Source organism: Pelobates fuscus, chromosome 3 (genome assembly GCF_036172605.1).
Source record: "Pelobates fuscus isolate aPelFus1 chromosome 3, aPelFus1.pri, whole genome shotgun sequence".
Classification (NCBI taxonomy): Eukaryota; Metazoa; Chordata; class Amphibia; order Anura; family Pelobatidae; genus Pelobates; species Pelobates fuscus.
In genome coordinates this window covers 114,634,785-114,656,756 of record NC_086319.1, presented here as the reverse complement: position 1 = coordinate 114,656,756, position 21,972 = coordinate 114,634,785, and the positions used below count along the sequence as shown (strand labels likewise).

Below are 21,972 nucleotides of genomic sequence, written 5' to 3'. Positions count from 1 at the left end.
AAATTTAACTTTTCGGCCATCAAAGAAAATGCTATGCCCGGCGCAAACCCAACACATCATATCACCCAAAGAACACCATCCCCACAGTGAAACATGTGGTGGCAGCATCATGCTGTGGGGATGTTTTTCCGCAGCTGGGACTGGGAAACTGGTCAGAGTTTAGGGAAAGATGGATGGTGCTAAATACAGGGATATTCTTGAGCAAAACCTGTACCAATCTGTGCGTGATATGAGGCTAGGACGGAGGTTCACCTTCCAGCAGGACAATTACCCCAAACACACTGCTAAAGCAACACTTGAGTGGTTTAAGGGGAAACGTGTAAATGTGTTGGAGTGGCTTAGTCAAAGCCCAGACCTCAATACAATAGAAAATCTGTGGTCAGACTTAAAGATTGCTGTTCACAAGCACAAACCATCCAACTTGAAGAAGCTGGAGCAGTTTTGCAATTAGGAATGGGCAAAAATCCTAGTGGTAAGATGTGGCAAGCTCATAGAAACTTATCCAAAGGGACTTGGAGCTGTGATTGCCAAAAGGTGGCTCTACAAAGTATTTACTTTAGGGGGTGAATAGTTATGCACATTGACTTTTTCTGTTATTTTGTTATTTGTTGTTTGCTTCACAATAATAATAAAAAAAAAACATCTTCAAAGTTGTGGGCATGTTCTGTAAATTAAATGTTGCAAATCCTCAAACAATCCATGTTAATTCCAGGTTGTGAGGCAACAAAACACGAAAAATGCCAAGGGAGGTGAATACTTTTGCAAGACACTGTATATATCATACACAAAGACAAACACATTCATTCTTACAAAGGGAGGGTATACATCATCAGGGATGTTAAGTTGTACTGTATTTAACCCACCCCCCCCCCCCCCCTGTTTAGGCGTCAAGGCTGTGGAGCACAATTGCTTTGATACATAATAATCGAATACTTATAGGTCTAGATCTTGCCCAGAGATGGGTCTATTCTGACTGCTCTTAATCAAATTGATATAGTTATCGAATTTAGATATTTGATTACAATTTACTTTTGGATTTGACATACTTATTCCTTTCTCCATTTCAAGCTGGAAAAGCAATTGGTTTAGGAAATGATCCTTGGATGGGACTATTTGTTTCCAGAGTCAAGCGATGAGAACTGTAACTGCCATACAGCAGTGTATCGCTAAAGTGGCATAGGGTTTGGGGTACTGCTGCCAGTTAAGATGTAAAAGTGCTACTTCTAGTTTCCTGTCTAATATTATACTAGTTAAATCTTTTATTGTATCAAAAGCATAATTCCATAACTTTATAATCCTGGGGCAACTCCACCAGATATGTTCTATATATTACCCTCTGTTTTAATACATCTCCAGCATAAAGCTGTGTTGGTCTGAGAGAACTTAGCTAATCTAGTTGGCACTAGGTACCATCTATATGAGATTTTGATCTGAGTTTCTAATATATTTAGACAGTGTACTGATTTTTTCAGTTTCATATAGGCTGAATATTTATCAGACAGTCTTGTTCCCATTTTTTGAAAGGTGTTAATATTACACCCCCTTTCCATTTGCCCCTAGCCACTCGTCTTCAAATAAAACTACCCTACATACTTCACTTCTTCCTAACAATTGCGAGGGTGAATAAGACACCTGTAAAGTAAAATCATACTTTATGTATTTCTTTTCTTCTAAATACACTTTCCTCAGCCTCAGAAAAGGCCAACATAAATCCTCTTTTCCACAGCCAAAGCTCTGATTGGTTGGCTTCTAGAAGGCATTTTTGAGAGGGGGAGGGGGTTAGCATATTCACCTCCTCTTTTATTTTTAAGTAGAGCTCCCACCTACTGCCAATGGGTTTAAGTTGCTGGGCACTTGGTCCACCTGTTGCATCATAATTAGAGCCATCACCAACTCCCTACAGGTAGGAGCTTGGGTGATCCCCTCCAGATTATTAATAAAGCCTTCACCTTCAACCCTTGGGTGAGGGCTAGGGGGATTACTATGTTCCCACTTTAATGACAAGTAGCCCCCACCAAGTAATCACAGGAGGGGGGAAGGGAGGTCATTAGGTTTTTATATTTAATGGCTCACACTTGCTGGCCACAATTTGGGCAGGGGGTAGACAGAGATCTGCCCACAACCCTACTACCGTGTTTCCCCCAAAATAAGACCGGGTCTTATATTAATTTTTGTCTTATTTTGGGGAAAAATGCTTTCAAGCATGTGCTAAAAAGCAAGTCTATGTTGGGGAGAATTCCCTCGAACATAGACCAGTTCAATAGTGCATGGAATCCTACGAATCTATATTCGAGGAAACTTTCCTGAACATAGATTAGCTTACTCGCGAATGTAATCCGCAAATGTATGTTTGGGGAAATGTCCCTGAACATAGATTAGTTAACTCATGAATGGAATCACGTGCAACTTCCCCGAACATAGATTAGCGAACTAGCTATTGGCGACTAGGGCTTTTTTTTTGGGTAGGGCATTATATTACGAGCATCCCCCAAAAATAGGCTAGGGCTTATTTTCGGGGCATGTCTTATCCAGGAAAACAGGGTATTTAATTTAAAGTCCCCACCATTATTTTACAGGCACCATCCCCATGGGATTTGACCTTTCTAGCAACTGGGCCGCAATGTTTACCTAGTTGATAGTTTTTAATGGTTAGTAGACATTGGTCTACCCCTCTTAGGGATTAAGTTTATTTATTTATTTTACATAATGTGAAACTTCCTACTGCCAATGGTTTAACAAGCACTGGCCAGTCGCCACATGGTGAACCCTTGCACTGCCAAGAGTTATTCAACTCTTTGCCCACTGGCTGCTAGAGCTGCCAGCAAATAACTAGGTTATGGAATGTCAGAAGAACTGAACTATAAAAAATTACCTAAAGAATGACCAAAAATAACTGTACATTCTATTCCTTTGTATGGTGTATTGCTGTTTTTATTTTTATCATATTACTTGTTCATGTAAATGCTTCCATTTTAAGTTTTACATATCACTTTGAATGTTGCTGACTATTCATACAAATGCAGAGCCATAATTACAAATACAAATAGCATTGAATTACTGCATGATGAAAAGTAAAGTATGGACATTCCATTGTTATTACATGTGTGGAATCTGCTCACATTCTTGGGTATTACATTTCATAGAATCCTCATTTGATTATCTATTATTCAGGATCCCACTTCTCAGTAAAATGACTACGTAATTTAAAAAGTGAAAATTGTTCCCATACATCTTATAATTTTACTTTCAAGGTTATTATTGATTATTCATAGCAGAGTTACTACAGGGTGCAGTGTGTTCCCTCACAGCTAGTAGAAAAAGAAATACAAAAGTGCTCATAAAATAGTTTCTAGATTGCTTATCTCCTGTCATTGCATATTATTGTTATTGCATGCAGAGGTGTAGCAAATAAGCTGTAATTTAAACAGGGGAAATTACCATATTATGATGCTGACTTCACCCCACTCATGGTACACAAAAGGGTACATTTACAATTATTTTTCCTTGATTGTATAAAACAAATCAGCAAACATAAAGCATAGTATAACAGTATAACAAATTGTAAACAAATTCTTGAATCAGAAAACAGCCAACGGGTCTATGTGGTTGACATTATCTTGCTTCTTACCTCATGATAACTCAAAAATCAATGAATGGTTTTCAAGAGTTGTGTTGTTATGACAAAATAATTATCTGGAAATAAATTAAATAGTTCTCTTGGGGGTATCCATTAAAGTAGAAACAACTGAAAGTAAGATATTCAGGATTTGGTGAACTGCTTTAAACATGGATCTCAGTAAACCTTTTCCAAGTTTATAATTCCTTGAATTTTAATTCTACAAAAACATGACCATTCTACTGCAAGTAATGTCCAGGGAGGGCCAAGAAAAGACCATATTAGGTGCAATATGCATTGAACACTTGGATGGACAGTTGGGTAGATGGATGGATGGCATAATATTTTTCCAGACATCTAATATTTTATTTTGTTTTTGCAGAAAAATAGTACTCTTCAAGTAAACAAGTCGCCGGTTTCTCAAGCAGATATAATGGCAACAAATGGTGTCATTCATGCTATGAATACAGTGCTGCAAGTGCCAAGTAAGTATTAAAGATATGGTGTATTTTAAAAACCGTTACATAGACAATGTACAATGTAAATACGTTTTATTAAATCAATTCTGAACTGTAGTAAATTGAAAAACCAAATAGCAAACTTGTGGTAAATAGCCAAGTTGTGACTGTACCTGAGATTAGGGCTTCCACAATTCTTTGAAACAAATTGATTTTCTTAATTAATGTATAACATCACAGAACATGACATCACTGGATGTTACATAATATCACAGGGATTGACATAAGAGACCAAAAAAAACAATTGGAAGGGGAAACTTCTATAACTCAGTTAGATATTACTTACAATGTTTGCAAATTTGCATTGCATCGCCAGTATTATTGCAGCACCATCACTGGCCACACAGCCTCGATTACAGGATGTGCTGTAAAATACCAGGAGTCAACTCTAAAATTGCCAGATAGAATCTCTACTTAAAATGCAGGTTTTTTTTTCCAAATAAGGCATTTTGCAGTTTGGTTATCAATTCTTTACAGTTGGGTATGTAGTTAGTAAACCCCATAACCTGTATAATTTCACATTTCTGGGTGCGGTTTGCGGCCTACACAAATCTATATATCTAGCAAATTAATTTATTTTGTATTATATTATATTATATTATATTATATTATTTTAGCAAAATAACAAATATTTCCAATATATTTTGTGTGCAGTCATGATTAATCTACTTTATTTTTACAACTCTCTCCACAATTAAGCATGTAACAAATGCACCCTCTAAATATACATTGTCCTTTCTAATGTAACTAGCTCAGTTATACGCCCTAACCATTATTATGTTGTTATCTTTATGTGTTGTCCTTTATCCCCTTATTCATTGCATACTTCTAGTCCCGTACTTAATATATGATATATTTAAAATTACAAAAAATGTTATCATACTTACCGTAATTTTCTTTTTCTGGCTATTATTCATGGAAGCATCACTTATGGGTAGCTCCGCCCCAATCAGGAACAGGACAGGAAAAGGTTCAATTAATCTGGACCAGACTGGGGTATAAAAGGTCTCTCCTCCTTCTATCCCACAGTTGAGTTCCAAAGCTTAAAATAATTTTAAGTGGGGGTTGCTGATGCTGCCATGAATAATAGCCAGGAAAAGAAAATTACGGTAAGTATGATACATTTTTCTGTATTCCTGGCTAATCATGGCAGCATCACTTATGGGTAATACCCAAGCTTCACCATAGGGAGGGAAAAACCCAAATAACCAAACACTCTACACCAGAGGATGCTGAATTAAGTTTAATTTAGATAGACTCCACAGAGGACAGAACACCTCTACCAAATGCCGTAGAGGATGATGCCAAATCCAGTTTGTAGTGCTTGATGAAAGTAAGAGGTGAAGACCACGTAGCTGCCTTACAGATGTCGTCAGATGGGACTTCTGCCCAATTTGCCCATGATGTTGCTAAAGCCCTTGTAGAGTGAGACTTGTAATTGATAAGCTTTTATTATAGTATTGGAGATCCAACACCTCAAGTATTGAGATAGAGGCAGTAGAGGCAGCTTCCCCTCTTCTGGGACCTATCGGAAGAACAAACAGATGTTGAGACTTCCGAAAATGTTGAGATACTTCGATGTGCTTGAGTAGGCACTGTCTGACGTCCAATTGATGAAGTTTCACTTCCGATGGAGAAGAAGGAGACGGATAAAAGGAAGGAATAACAATTTCCTGGAGGATGTGGAAATTTGAGACCACTTTAGGCACAAACTCTTGTCTAGGTCTCAAGACCACCCTGTCGTAGAACACATGAAAGTGGTTTTCATGAATGCATGAATTTCTGACATGTGTTTTGCAGTAGTTATAGCCACCAGAAACAAGGTCTTATATGTTAGTAAGACAATACCAAGCTCATCTAATGGAGCAAAGGGGTTTTCAGACAAAACCTCCAGTACCATCGGTAAATTCCAAGGAGGAGAATAATTCCGGTTCGGAGGTCTTATACAGATGGTTGCTTTAACAAATCTGGCAATTAGAGGATCTGATGTCCATGACCTGTTGCAGAGAGTGGATAAAGCCGATGATTGGACTCTCAGAGTACTTAGACTCAGCCGTTTCTCCAGACCTGCATGAAGAAAATTTAGAATATTGATGTTAGGGGGCTGAAGAAAATCTACATTATTATCTTGAGACAAGGAACGAAAACCTCCCATATCTTATGGTAGCAAGATAAAGTTGACCCTTTTCTGGATTTAAGGAGAGTATTAACAACAGACTCTGAGATACCTTGAGCTAGTAGTCTGTCCTTTTCAAGAGCCATGCCCAATTTCAGCTGGCTGGGGTTGGGATGAACAGCCGGTCCTTGAGTCAAGATGTCTGGTCTGTGAGGAAGAGTCCAAGGAAGTTCCAGGCTCATCTTTTTCAGGAGAGGAAACCAAGGTCTGCAAGGCCAAATTGGGATGATGGCAATTACCTTGAGACCTTCTTTCCATATCTTTCTCAGCAGTCTGTAAATCATTGGTAGGGGAGGGAACGCGTACCCCAGGTCGAATTTCCACGTAGGAGACAGAGCATCCTGTCCTGCTGCTCGATGATCCGCATGTAGAGAGTAAAACATTTTGAGTATTGTTGTATGATGCCATCAGATCGATCTGAGGTACTCCCCACCGTAGGGTTTTTAACTGAAATAAATCTGGGTGTAACTTCCATTCTCCTTGGAGAATACTCGTTCTGCTGAGATAGTATGCCAATAAGTTTTCTGGCCCCGGTAGGTAAACTGCTTTCAAGCCTTGTAAATGGAGTTGCGCAAACTTCATTATAGGAGTCAGCTCCATCAGAAGAGAATAGCTTCGGGTGCCTCCCTGGTGATTTATATAAGAAGCAACCGCTTTGTCGTCCGTATGTACTCTCACCCAAGCATTCCTTAAGAGAGGACGGAACCCCTTTAGTGCTCTGAGAACCGCTCTCATTTCTCTCAAATTTGAATAAAGCTTTGTCTCCTTCCATGACCATGTTCCTTGAATCCATGAGTTGTTCAGGTGTGCACCCCATCCCAGAAGGCTGGCATCTGTTGTTATAGTTATCCAAGCCGGTTCTTCCAGGGGGAAACCTCAAAATAGGTTTTCTTCTTTTGTCCACCAATACAGATCTTTTGAAATACTCGGGAGGAAACGAATCCTCTGATCCCAATTGCCTGTTTTTGTCTTGAACTGCATGAGAAACTGCCTCTGAATAGGTCGCATCCTCCACTGGACCCATTTTACTAGGCCTATCGTGGAAGTAAGGGACCCCAATAGGCTCATAAATTCTCTGAAATGTAGGATTTCTGACGCAGGCCTCTGATTTTCTTCACAATTCATACTTTTCTCTCTGTAGACAGAGATACCAGGCCATTTACTGAGTCTATATTTGCTCCCAGGAAAATCATCCGCTGTGAAGGCACCAACGAACTATTTTTGGGATTTATCAACCAACCATTTTCTTGAAGGTATTTGATGGTCATTCTTGTGTGGAGATTCACTATTTGACTGGACGGACCTATGATCAGAAAATCGTCCAGATAATGATAAAGCTTGATGTTCTTTGTCCTTATAAAGGACACAAGGGAAATGAGAATCTTCGAGAACATTCTGGGGGCCAAACTTAAGCCGAAGGGAAGTACCTTGAACTGGTAGTGATTCGCCGAAATCCAGAACCTCAGGAACCGGCGATGATAGCCGTGAATAGGTATTTGATAGTAGGCGTCTTTGAGATCGATAGATGTCATCCAGTACCCGGGCTTTATATTTGGCTGGATTGTAGTAATAGACTCCATCTTGAATGTTCCTGTTTTCAATTTTGTATTCAAACCTTTTAGATCCAGAATTAGACACCATTTTCCCTGGGGTTTTGGAGCCAGAAATATAGTAGAATAGTGGCCGCTGTAACGCTCTTTGTAAGGAACTTTCTCTATAACCTGGTTCTGCAGTAGTTGGGAAATAATGTTGTTCAGTGCGACTTCTTTTCTTCCTTTTGCAACTCTTGAACGAATGAATGTATTTTGAGAAGGGAATTCGTTGAATTCTATCTGGTATCCTTGCATAAGGATAGAAAGAACCCAAGTATCTTGAATACTTTTGGCCCAAACCAGATAAAAGAAGCGATTCTGCCTCCTATAACATCTGGCTGGGCCAGCAAACGTTCTTCCTCTAACAGGTTTTGATTTAGTTGTCTGATAGCTTCTCCAGTTAGAATTTCTTGAATATTCTCTTCCTGGTCTATATGCTCTGCTATCTCGAAAGGATCGGTCTCTGAATTTTTTATCCTTCCAGTAAGATGCACTAAATCTTCTTTTCCCTTGTGGAAGAAAAGCCTTTCTCCCATCGGCTGCTTTATGAATTGCATCTTCTAGGATTTTACCAAAAAGCAGGTCACCTTGAAAAGGGAGAGCACAAAGAGAAGCTTTAGAGGCTTAATCTGCACCCCAAAAGTGAAGCCATAATGCTCTCTGAGAGGCTACAGACAGCGCCATACTTTTTGCTACCATCTTGGTAACATCCAGGGAAGCTTCAGAGCAAAATTCTGTGGCTAGCTTTAAATCTTTAAGGCCGTCCATCAGGTGTTCTCTACAGACTCCTCTAGTAATATCCTCTTCTAGATTTTCAATCCAGATTTTAAGAACTCTGGATAAAGTGGTTAGGGCAATAGCTGGATGTAATGCTGATCCCAGAGCCAGGTATGCCTTAATGAGGTTGGCGTCCAATCGCTTTTCCATTGGCTCTCTCAAATATGCCATGGAGTCTATGGAAAGAGTAGTTCTTTTTGCCATATGGATGACTGCTGCGTCAATCTTAGGAACAGAAATCCACGATTTGCAGTCCTCATGCGCATAAGGATATAATCTGGGAGTCTTACTCTTTAAAGTAGCTTTTCTCTCTGGTCTATTCCATTCTTAATGGATGACCTCCTTAATAGCAGTGTGAACCGGAAATGTGGGTCTGTTAGACTTCAGATCTTCAAAATATCTGTCAGACTCCTTTCTTTCCATACTCTCTTCAGGGATTCTTAAGGTTTCTCTGATAAGAGAAACCAATTTATCCACAGCCCTGGAGTCCAGGGATTTTGAGGCATTATCATCATCTTCTTCCTCTGAAAATTCTTCCATTAAGTCAGAATCTTCCTCAGATTCTACATAACTTTCCACTCTAGGACGTTTAGAAGTAGTCATTCTATCTGTAGATCTGAAGCCTTCTGCAATCGTTTCTGATATCCATTTTTTTAAATCAGCCTGTGGAGAACTTTTCTTTTCCCATTCACTTGCTGCTTCCGCCAGGCAAGCTCTGCACACATTTTTTCCCAGGAGGAGCCACTTGGTTACAGTTTGTACATCTATTAGATTTTTCTCTTTATTTTCTGGGAGAATTCTCTTGAGATCTTTCTGGGCTGAAACAGAGGCCAATATATAATATATTATAGGCCTGTCATGGCACTCTTTTCCCCCCTTTAAAATAATTATTATGAAAAAGAAATAGGAGGTTCACCTATGTCTTCTAGAGCGAGATCTTGAGGCAGAGGGAGAAGCCATATAGAATAATAATTACTACATTTAACTCTGAAAACTTTGAGTGAAAAATAAAAGAAAAAAGCAAAGTTAATAAAATAATTACCTTCAAGACAGACTCTGGAAGCAAAAGGCAGCCCTTCTTGATAACTGGTGAACAGGTAAGTAGTTAACATCAAAACCGATTGAATTTAAATTGTTTTAATTTTTGGCGCGATATACCTTTAAGCGCGAAACTAATTTGCGCATGCGCAGATTGTCCGCCGGACGCCGCCGCTACTGCGCTTGCTCAGGATATCCGAGCACAGAAGAGCCCAGCATCGGATGAAAACTCCTGCAGAGTCTGAGGATCTCCCCACAGAAGAAGAAGAGCAGTACAGGTAGGAATGAAACTATGAAATAAACAGGTCCTTTGTACTTCTTAGATAGAATCACAACATATAGTCAAGAATATATATAGATAAACAACAATAAGTCCCAAGACTTACCCCGGCTTCTCCAAGATCTCTGACCTCAGATCAGGGTGGGTTTGATGCCATAAGGTGAATTTTTAAGGCAAGAGCCGACCCCACATCATTAATATAGAAGGCTATTTACACTTTCTCCCACAAAGCAGTACAGATGCTAATCTGTACCAAACTCAGTTAGTCTTGTCTGTGCAGGCTGTTTACTGAGTTCTTCAGATGAAGAGAGGCTGAACTTCATCTGGAAGCCCATGGTACACACGGGAAGGTGGCCCAAAAAAAAAATATCCTGTTTGTCCTGAAAGGACAGGAAAAAAAGACTGTGGGATAGAAGGAGAAGGGGCCTTTTATACCCCAGTCTGGTCCAGATTAATTTAACCTTTTCCTGTCCTGTTCCTGATTGGGGCGGATCTACCCATAAGTGATGCTGCCATGATTAGCCAGGAAATAACTGTTATAATTTCTATTATTAGTCATTTTTATAAAACAAAAAACAAAACCTAATTGTACATTATCTTGTAATAAATATACTAACCTTTATAACATTTTAGTGCATCTCCTGGGCTATGCTCGCTCTGAGTAGTTAGCCATTTTAATGATTCTTGGTTTGAAGCAAAATGTATCTGCTAAGACCATGCAGAATGTTAAGGTCTCAAACAGATGCTTGCAGGATTTGTGAATGTTCATTAGTTCATGATTACCTGTACCAGGATTTTTGGCCAGATGAGAAGTTCAACCTACTAAAGAACTCAGATGATGCACTGAAACTAACTTGTTTCATATATATATGCATTACAAATAAATATATACAGAAACTATTTAATCATCATATTATTACATTTACCCATTAAAAATATGACAGTTTTTCTTTAATATCTAAAATCTCCATGTAATTTCTATTTGTGCTTATGTTCATTAGTATTGTATCAATTATGTTTAAGCAAGTCTTTATTTTATTTAGCTTAGTGATGTATTATGAATACAACAAATAAAGAAAATATAAAAAATATATATTTTACAATAACTACTGGTTTGTCACCAGATTTTAGCAAGCTGTTTTTGCACCAAATAATACTTTTATACAGGGAGTGCAGAATTATTAGGCAAGTTGTATTTTTGAGGATTTATTTTATTATTGAACAACAACCATGTTCTCAATGAACCCAAAAAACTCATTAATATCAAAGCTGAATATTTTTGGAAGTAGTTTTTAGTTTGTTTTTAGTTATAGCTATTTTAGGGGGATATCTGTGTGTGCAGGTGACTATTACTGTGCATAATTATTAGGCAACTTAACAAAAAACAAATATATACCCATTTCAATTATTTATTTTTACCAGTGAAACCAATATAACATCTCACCATTCACAAATATACATTTCTGACATTCAAAAACAAAACAAAAACAAATCAGTGACCAATATAGCCACCTTTCTTTGCAAGGACACTCAAAAGCCTGCCATCCATGGATTCTGTCAGTGTTTTGATCTGTTCACCATCAACATTGCGTGCAGCAGCAACCACAGCCTCCCAGACACTGTTCAGAGAGGTGTACTGTTTTCCCTCCTTGTAAATCTCACATTTGATGATGGACCACAGGTTCTCAATGGGGTTCAGATCAGGTGAACAAGGAGGCCATGTCATTAGATTTTCTTCTTTTATACCCTTTCTTGCCAGCCACGCTGTGGAGTACTTGGACGTGTGTGATGGAGCATTGTCCTGCATGAAAATCATGTTTTTCTTGAAGGATGCAGACTTCTTCCTGTACCACTGCTTGAAGAAGGTGTCTTCCAGAAACTGGCAGTAGGACTGGGAGTTGAGCTTGAATCAATCCTCAACCCGAAAAGGCCCCACAAGCTCATCTTTGATGATACCAGCCCAAACCAGTACTCCACCTCCACCTTGCTGGCGTCTGAGTCGGACTGGAGCTCTCTGCCCTTTACCAATCCATCCATCTGGCCCATCAAGACTCACTCTCATTTCATCAGTCCATAAAACCTTAGAAAAATCAGTCTTGAGATATTTCTTGGCCCAGTCTTGACGTTTCAGCTTGTGTGTCTTGTTCAGTGGTGGTCGTCTTTCAGCCTTTCTTACCTTGGCCATGTCTCTGAGTATTGCACACCTTGTGCTTTTGGGCACTCCAGTGATGTTGCAGCTCTGAAATATGACCAAACTGGTGGCAAGTGGCATCTTGGCAGCTGCACGCTTGACTTTTCTCAGTTCATGGGCAGTTATTTTGCGCCTTGGTTTCTCCACACGCTTCTTGCGACCCTGTTGACTATTTTGAATGAAACGCTTGATTGTTCGATGATCACGCTTCAGAAGCTTTGCAATTTTAAGAGTGCTGCATCCCTCTGCAAGATATCTCACTATTTTTGACTTTTCTGAGCCTGTCAAGTCCTTCTTTTGACCCATTTTGCCAAAGGAAAGGAAGTTGCCTAATAATTATGCACACCTGATATAGGGTGTTGATGTCATTAGACCACACCCCTTCTCATTACAGAGATGTACATCACCTAATATGCTTAATTGGTAGTAGGCTTTCGAGCCTATACAGCTTGGAGTAAGACAACATGCATAAAGAGGATGATGTGGTCAAAATACTCATTTGCCTAATAATTCTGCACTCCCTGTACTTTTACAATGTCTGGTTATTACCACTGTGGAATGGTTTATGTAACAAGACAATATAAGAAAGTGCGTAACAAACTTTTAATTTGTGATTGCATTTAAATGTGCATTGCCAATGTTTCGTACCTGAAGATGGCATATATATATATATATATATATATATATATATATATATATATATATATATATATACACACATTGATCAGCTACAACATTAAAATCACTGACAGGTGAAGTAAATAACATTGCTTATGTTCTTACAATGACACCTGTCAAAGTTTGTGATATATTATGCAGCAAGTGAACAGCCAATTCTTGAATTACATTTGTTGGAAGCTGTAAAAATGGGCAAACTAAAAAATCTGAGTGACTTTAATAGACTGTGATGGCTATGCGACTTGGTCAGAGTCCTGCGGGGTGTTCCTATATGCAGTGATTAGTACCTAGTAAAAATTGTGCAAAGAAGAAAAACTGGCAAACCAGGGTCATGGGTGCCCAAGGCTCTTTGATGCAAGTGTAGAGCGAAGGTTAGCCCATCTGGCCCGATCACACTGAAGAGCTACTGGAGCTCAAATTGCTGAAAAACTTAATGCTGACAGAAAGGTGTTAGAACACACATTGCAACACAGTTTGCTGCCTATGGGGCTATGTAGCTGCAGGTCAGAATGCCCATGATCACCCCTGTCCACCACCAAAGTGCCTTCAATGGAAACGTGAGTGTCAGAACAGGACCATGGAGCAATGCAAGATAGTTGCTTGGTCTGATTAATCATATTTTCTATTAGATCAAGTGGATTGTCGGTAGTGTTGTCGCGAACCCGAAATTTTCGGTTCGCGAACGGCGAACGCGAACTTCCTCAAATGTTCGCGAACCGGCGAACCGTGCGAACCGCCATTGACTTCAATGGGCAGGCGAATTTTAAAACCAACAGGGACTCTTTCTGGCCACAAAAGTGATGGAAAAGTTGTTTCAAGGGGACTAACACCTGGACTGTGGCATGCCGGAGGGGGATCCATGGCAAAACTCCCATGGAAAATTACACAGTTGATGCAGAGTCTGCTTTTAATCCATAAAGGGCAGAAATCACCTAACATTCCTAAATTGTTTGGAATAACGTGCTTTAAAACATCAGGTATGATGTTGTATCGATCAGGTAGTGTAAGGGTTACGCCCGCTTCACAGTGACAGACCAAACTCCCCGTTTAACGCACCGCAAACAGTCCTCTATATACAGAGTAAACATGGCTCCCTCTATATACAGAGTAACATGGCTCCCTCTGTATACTGTGTAAACATGGCTCCCCTCTATATACAGTGTAAACATGGCTCCCTCTATATACAGAGTAACATGGCTCCCTCTATATACAGTGTAACATGGCTCCCCTCTATATACAGAGTAACATGGCTCCCCTCTATATACAGTGTAAACATGGCTCCTCTCTATATACAGAGTAACATGGCTCCCCTCTATATACAGTCTAAACACGGCTCCCCTCTATATACAGAGTAACATGGCTCCCTCTATATACAGTGTAAACATGGCTCCTCTCTATATACCGTGTAACATGGTTCCCTCTATATACAGTGTAAACATGGCTCCCCTCTATATACAGTGTAAACATGGCTCCCTCTATATACAGAGCAACATGGCTCCCTCTATATACAGTGTAACATGGCTCCCCTCTATATACAGAGTAACATGGCTTCCCTCTATATACCGTGTAAACATGGCTCCCTCTATATACAGAATAACATGGCTTCCCTCTATATACCGTGTAAACATGGCTCCCCTCTGTATATAGAGGGAGCCATGTTACTCTGTATATAGAGGGAGCCATGTTTCCACTGTATATAGTGTAACATGGCTCCCCTCTATATACAGAGTAACATGGCTCCCTCTATATACAGTGTAAACATGGCTCCTCTCTATATACTGTGTAACATGGTTCCCTCTATATACAGTGTAAACATGGCTCCCCTCTATATACAGTGTAAACATGGCTCCCCTCTATATACAGTGTAAACATGGCTCCCTCTATATACAGAGTAACATGGCTCCCTCTATATACAGTGTAACATGGCTCCCCTCTATATACAGAGTAACATGGCTTCCCTCTATATACCGTGTAAACATGGCTCCCTCTATATACAGAATAACATGGCTTCCCTCTATATACCGTGTAAACATGGCTCCCCTCTGTATATAGAGGGAGCCATGTTACTCTGTATATAGAGGGAGCCATGTTTCCACTGTATATAGTGTAACATGGCTCCCCTCTATATACAGAGTAACATGGCTCCCCTCTATATACAGTGTAAACATGGCTCCTCTCTATATACAGAGTAACATGGCTCCCCTCTATACAGGGGCGTACCTGGAGCATTTCGCACCCGGGGCGGATCCTTTATTTGGCACCCCACTCCCCAACTTTGAAATGTAAAAAACAGCTGCAATTTTTTTTAAATGTATGTTTATGCAGTGTGTGTATAGTGTGTAAAGTGTGTGTATATTGTGTGTATAGTGAGTGTGTATAGTGTGTACAGTGTGTGTATATTGTGTGTATAGTGAGTGTGTATAGTGTGTGTGTATAGTGTGTATAGTGTGTGCAGTGTGTGTATAGAGTGTGTATAGTGTGCGTATGCAGTGTGTGTAGTGTGTGTGTATAGTGTGTGCATAGTGTATGCAGTGTGTGTATATTGTGTGTATAGTGTGTGTAGTGTGTTTATAATGTGTGCAGTGTGTGCAGTGTGTGCAGTGTGTATGTAGTGTGTGTGTATAGTGTGTGCATAGTGTATGCAGTGTGTGCATAGTGTGTACAGTGTGTGTGTGTAGTGTGTGTAGTGTGTGTATAGTGTGTATAGTGTGTGCAGTGTGTGTATAGTGTGTATGCAGTGTGTGTATAGTGTGTATGCAGTGTGTGTATAGTGTATGCAGTGTGTGTATAGTGTGTGCAGTGTGTGTATAGTTAGTGCAGTGTGTGTATAGTGCATGCAGTGTGTGCAGTGTGTGTAGAGTGTGTATAGTGTATGCAGTGTGTGTATAGTGTGTGTATAGTGTGTGCAGTGTGTATAGTGTGTGCAGTGTGTATGCAGTGTGTGTAGTGTGTGTATGCAGTGTGTGTAGTGTGTGTGTGTGCATATTGTGTACAGTGTGTGTATAGTGTGTACAGTGTGTGTGTATAGTGTGTGTATATTGTGTGTAGTGTGTGTATAGTGTGTGCAGTGTGTGTATAGTGTATGCAGTGTGTGTCCCCAAGCCCCTAGTCACACAGCCAAATAAAAAAAGCCCCTACCTACCCCCCTCACCCTAAAAAATAGTGAAGGGGGAATAAAATTACTACCCTGTAAAGTAAAATTCAACTTACTATTCAACGTCTTCTTCTTCTAAAATCTTCATTTTTTTAGCCCCAAAAAAGGCCAAATAAAAAGCCATCATACCCGTCGAACTTAAAAATAAAATAAAAAACCCGAGCACAAAATTTTTTTTAGCCATCTTCACCCATGGAGGGCTCCGTGTCAGTGTTTATCAGGGATCCTTAGGATAGGTGTCAATCCATATCTGCCAAGTGACCCTATGTAGGGGGAACAGTCCCTATTCTGCTCTGTGTCAGTGTCTGGAGGGAGTATCTGCAGTAACACAGAGTGTCTGGGGGGAGTATCTGCAGTAACACAGAGTGTCTGGAGGGAGTATCTGCAGTAACACAGAGTGTCTGGGGGTAGTATCTACTTGTAACATTTATATGCACTAAAAAAAAAAAAAAAATTGAAAAAAAATAATAAAATGGTTGCAGCTTCCGAATTAATCTAAAATGGATGCTGTCCAGTAGGTGGGAGGGTCTGCTAGGGAGGGTGTGCTGCTGATTGGCTGTAATGTGTCTGCTGACTGTGAGGTACAGGGTCAAAGTTTACTCAATGATGACGAATAGGGGGCGGACCGAACACCGCATGTGTTCGCCCGCGGTGGCGGACGCGAACATGCTATGTTCGCCGGGAACTATTCGCCGGCGAACAGTTCGGTACATCACTAATTGTCGGGTGTGTGTGCCTGGGGAAGCTGGATAAACTATAGAAAGAAGGCAGGCTGGCGGAGGCAGTGTTATGCTATGGACACTGTTCTACTTGGAAACCAAGGGTATTGGCATTCATGGGGATGTTAAATTGACACATACCACCTACTTAGAAATTGATGTAGACCATGTACACCCCTTCATAGCAGTTGTGTTCCTTCATGGCAGTGGTCTCTTTCAGCAGAATAATCCACCCTACCACACTGCAAACATTGTTCAGAAATGGTTTGAACAACATAACAAAGAGTTCAAGGTGTTGCCTTGGCCTCCAAATTCCCCAGCTCTCATTTAGATTGAGCATCTGTGGGTTATGCTGGAACAACAAATCTGATCCATGGATGCACCACCTCACACCTTGCAGGACCTAAATTATCTGCTGCAAATGTCTTGATGCCTGATGTATCAATGCATCAGAGCTGTTTTGACAGCAGGAGGAGGACCTGCATGATATAAGGCAGGTGGTTATATATATATATATATATATATATATATATATATATATATATATATATATATATATATATATATATATATATATATATATACATCATATAAATATACTGTATATCATACTTTTTTATTTTATATTATAACCCTGTTAATTAAAAGAACATCATAGTTTTAGGAATACAAATAGGACACTATTGTGTCTGTGTGGTGCTGTATGGACTCTCTGATATGGTGCTTTTGTTACTCATGTAGTGCTGGTCCTGGTTCCCTCTGTGACTGAGATAATATTTTTTTTAAAAATCTCATCCAATTTAATGTTTTCCCATAGGGAAGCATTGGGAGCTATTGCACATGCACATTTGTGTATCAATGCATCACTATGGGGAGTGTTCAGCATCTCCATGCAGAGCTGCACACTGTGCAGCACTGAACCAGGAAGCACTGCTAGTGGCTGTCTGAGTGGCTGCCTTTAGAGCTGTTATTAGGCAGTAATGCAAACACTGCCAGCGTTTACCATAAAAACCTTGCAGGGACAGGCTGTTGACACCAGAACCACTACATTACGCCATAGTTGTTCTCATGACTATAGTGTCCCTTTAATATACATGTATCATTTTGATGGGGATGTTAACTGAGAACAATAACAATACAAAGCGTTTCAGTTTTCTTCAGTGTTAATTTGGATAGTTGGATGCTTGCAAATATATAAATATATAATTCCAAAAGCCAATAAATTCAACATAATGCAAAATTTCAGTAATCATCAACTTAGTACAATACAGTAAATTGATATTTATTGACTGCATCAATATTCCATTAAATATGTATTAATGATTCATATGAGTAGAGGTGTTAACTTAGAGCCAGCCCTCAACAGAAACAATACACCCAGGTGCAATAAATTATAATAAAGCATTGAATAATTGGCAGGTTATATTAAAACATGCAGTCATGTTTTTTTTGTTTTTTTTTTTATCTGTGTAGTGTCTTTATAACTCAGATATGATTCTACTGAGCTAACATATATTGTACAGCAAATGCATACAATCAATGCAAGCATGATGTGGCTAAAATATGTAGAACATAGATTAAATGAGTTTTAAAATCAGGGTAAGAAGATTGAAAATAATAAAAATATATATTAATATTAAATTATCATATGCATATTATGTTATTTCAATTTACTTTTCAGCAAAAACTCCAGAACGAGGAGATTTATTAAATCTTAGACAAGAAGCTGCATATGCCAAGGTAATTAAGCACGACATATGATTCCTTCCCCTAAATAATTTCTATATATTGACACTAGTGTATTTATATAGCAGTGTAAATAATTGCTTAGGCCCTTAGGAAATAGCACAAGGAAAGACAGATGTATAGCTCTGTACTGTTAAGACTGAGGACAATCAACCGTGTAGCTGTTAGTTCAGTAAATAGCTTTTCATTTAAGCACAAAGCATGTGTAGTGATGACAAGAGGAGAGTAAAGTGCAAAGACCTCTTGCATGTTTATAATGTTGTAAACAATAGTGAAAGAATGTGCAAATTAAAGGAAATTGACTGATTTGTTCATAATGTAAAAAAACACTAATGGAAAGGCCATTCCATTTATTGTCCTACTGTTTACCTCCAGTGTGTACAGAAAGTGTAGTAATCTGACACATTGTCTACTTCTTTATCGAGAACAAGAATGTAGACATTTATAATATTTGTTTTACAAATTCTTTCTCCTGCTATGACACTTAGCACTTTACCACCATCTGTCACCTAAAATAATGGCTTTGTTTATCTGCCATTGAAACTAGTTTAACGAAAAGTGCCTTGTTTCCCTTTAGGTCTACCAACGAAACGCCCGTTTAGGTAAGAATATTCCATAATTGTTTTATTAGTTAGCTTTTTCTGTACAATTTAGTGTGTTGAGAAAAATATATTGTTGTATGATTTATGTCATGTATTTATCCATTTCTATTTATCTTCAAATATCGTTGATTACTTCATTACCTAAAAAAAAAGAGCACTACAATGTAAGTTTTATCACTAATATCTTAAAATGCACAATAAAGAGGAATACTGAGTATATGAATGAATGAATGAATAATAAATTAATTAAGGAAGCAGAGGTTTAGAGCTTCAACCAGTTTTCTTCCTTCCTATATATGAATGGGGATCATTGTAAAACTGAGGTAGAAAGTTACAAATGTTAGTAGAGCAGGCAAGTTTTGTTGTGTTGTATAGCTGGAGTACAGTAAATTAAAATGAAAAAAAAATGGAATTGAGCAGATGAGACAAAAACAAAGTCAAAGATCCATTATTTTCTCAATTTATTTACATCTGATGTACATATTCTCAAATCAGATATTATAGTACATATCTATTTAATTCTTGCAACATCATTACAATAACTTATTACAGCGATTAAAGGACCACTATAGGCACACAGACCACTTCAGCTCAACAAAGTGGTCTGGGTGCCAAGTCCATCTAGGGTTAACCCTGCAGCTGTAAACATTGCAGTTTCAGAGAAACTGCTATGTTTACATTAGGGTTAATCCAGCCTCTAGTGACTGTCTCGTTGTCAGCCGCTAGAGGTGCTTCCGCGCTTCTCACTGTGAGAAGCTAGAGAAAGGTGAGCATTTAACCCCTCCCTCCCCCCAAAGCCCGGCGGGATAATTTCTTTGGAATTATCTAGTGGTGAAGTTTTTCTACAATTTAAGTAACATGTAATATATTGTATACATTGCTGTGTTATGAAAAGTAGTACCAATATGCAAAAGGGGATGTATCACCAATAGTAATAAGCCTGCTGCATCCCTGGTTTCCATGGTGATTGTCCCACATTTTTAACTTTACACAATAATTTCAGAAAACAACACTTAAATCTCCTCCATAGTGTATTTTGTGCTATTAATGTACTGTACAAACAGAAAGACATTTAGAAATATCAAGAGAGAAAAAAAAAAGTTTTATTTAAGGCGAAAAAAAACTAAATAACACTTGAAAGATTTCTTTTAATTTTTTTAATTGTTAAATGTATATATTTTAGAAAAAGTTTTTACTACGTATTTCTCTGTTTTTCAGCACACGGACAATCCAAACAAGTACCCAGAAAACAGTGATCAACAAATTTTGACTAAAAATATACAATCACCATTTCTGCATCTTTAAGCTTTTTAGCCAAAAATATCACTATGCAACATACCATCATTTTGGATTAAAATAATATTTGTATGTAAATGTAGAAACCTAGCTACCATGACTATCTGACTGTCTCCTTTGCTTGCTATATTTTTTTCTACATACACATAATGAACTAAGAAAATATATATACACATGTGTGTTAGCTATAAAATGTTTCTTTCTTGTAATAAAAAAGAAATCAGTCCATACATTTTTTTGAAAATTCAGAAAAGAAACCTTGACTGAAAATGTGTACACAATTGCTTTAACGTGTGATTTTATTTGTTTATGTACTGTATTTGTGCCATTGAGACTTTTAAACCAAGAAGAAAAAAAAAAAAAAACTCACAGGCACTCCAACAGATTTATTATGACAGAATGCAACGCAACGTTTCGACCGGAAAGGTCTTTTTCAAGCTTCTTCTTCTTGGATTATTGTACTGGGATTGCTGGTCCTGCTCTGGAGCACCCTTGGCCGTTGGGACTGAGTGCGGTTCTCATCACTTACTCTGCTCAATTGAGACTTTTAAATGCATTTTTAATATGTGTTTGTTTAACTTTAGGAGAAATTCCAGAAATAGTAAATGGAATGTCCTTTTTTTCCCCTTTCCATTGCATTTTTTAAATGTGTTTATTGTTTACCGTTTACCTGATAAGGTATCCAGCACAGGTCATTCATCATTCACAAATATATACAAAATAAATGTTTAATACCAGTTTCTATACCATTTCCTTGTGATTATTTATCTTTAAAATAGTATTGAATACAATTATACCAAATTACTCCAAAACCAAAGCATCAGCATATAAAAATTAGACTGATGATCAATATTATAGTTACATAGTTACATAGCTGAAAAGAGACTTGCGCCCATCAAGTTCAGCCTTCCTCACATTTGTTTTTGTTGTTGATCCAAAAAAAGGCAAAAAACCCCAGTTTGAAGCACTTCCAATTTTGCAACAAACTATGAAAAAAATCCCTCCTTGACCCCAGAATGGCAGTCAGATTTAGCCTTGGATCGAGCAGCTATTACCCTACATTGAAAAATTATATCCTTCAATATTCTGTTTTTGCAAGTATGCATCTAGTAAACCCCTTCTTCAGGCGGATAATTCCACATCCTTATTGTTCTTACAGTAAAAAAAAAACTTTCTTTTGTCTTAGACGAAATCTTCTTTCTTCCAGTCTAAACGCATGGCCTTCTGTCCTATGTAAAGTCCGGTTTGTGAATAGATTTCCACAAAATGGTTTGTATTGGCCCCAAATATATTTGTATACTGTTATCATATCCCAACTCAGGCGACGTTTTTCTAAACTAATGAGTTTTAAATTTGTTAACCTTTCTTCATAGCGGATATGTTCCATTCCTTTTATTAATTTTGTAGCCCGCCTATGCACTTTTTCTAGTGCCATAATATCTATTTATAAAAGTTTATAAAGAGGCAAAATTATATTCTCATCCCGAGAATGAATGCCCTTTTTCATGAATGACAATACCTTACTGGCCTTAGCCACTGCTGATTGACATTGCACATTGTTGCATAGTTTGTTGTCTATAACAATTCCC

General features: G+C 38.4%; 1 protein-coding gene across 1 annotated transcript in view; it reads left to right on the top strand.

The window, feature by feature from the left end:
• TGFBI (transforming growth factor beta induced) overlaps positions 1-20,640 on the top strand; it is an 86,220-nt gene extending 65,580 nt beyond the window's left edge. Inside the window, exons 14-17 of the mRNA XM_063447432.1 lie at positions 3,999-4,101; positions 18,421-18,479; positions 19,063-19,087; positions 20,306-20,640. Of these exons, the coding sequence (XP_063303502.1) occupies positions 3,999-4,101; positions 18,421-18,479; positions 19,063-19,087; positions 20,306-20,343 (225 nt within the window). The 3' untranslated portion in view covers positions 20,344-20,640. The remainder of the gene's footprint in view (positions 1-3,998; positions 4,102-18,420; positions 18,480-19,062; positions 19,088-20,305) is intronic.
• The last annotated feature ends 1,332 nt before the right edge of the window (positions 20,641-21,972 follow it).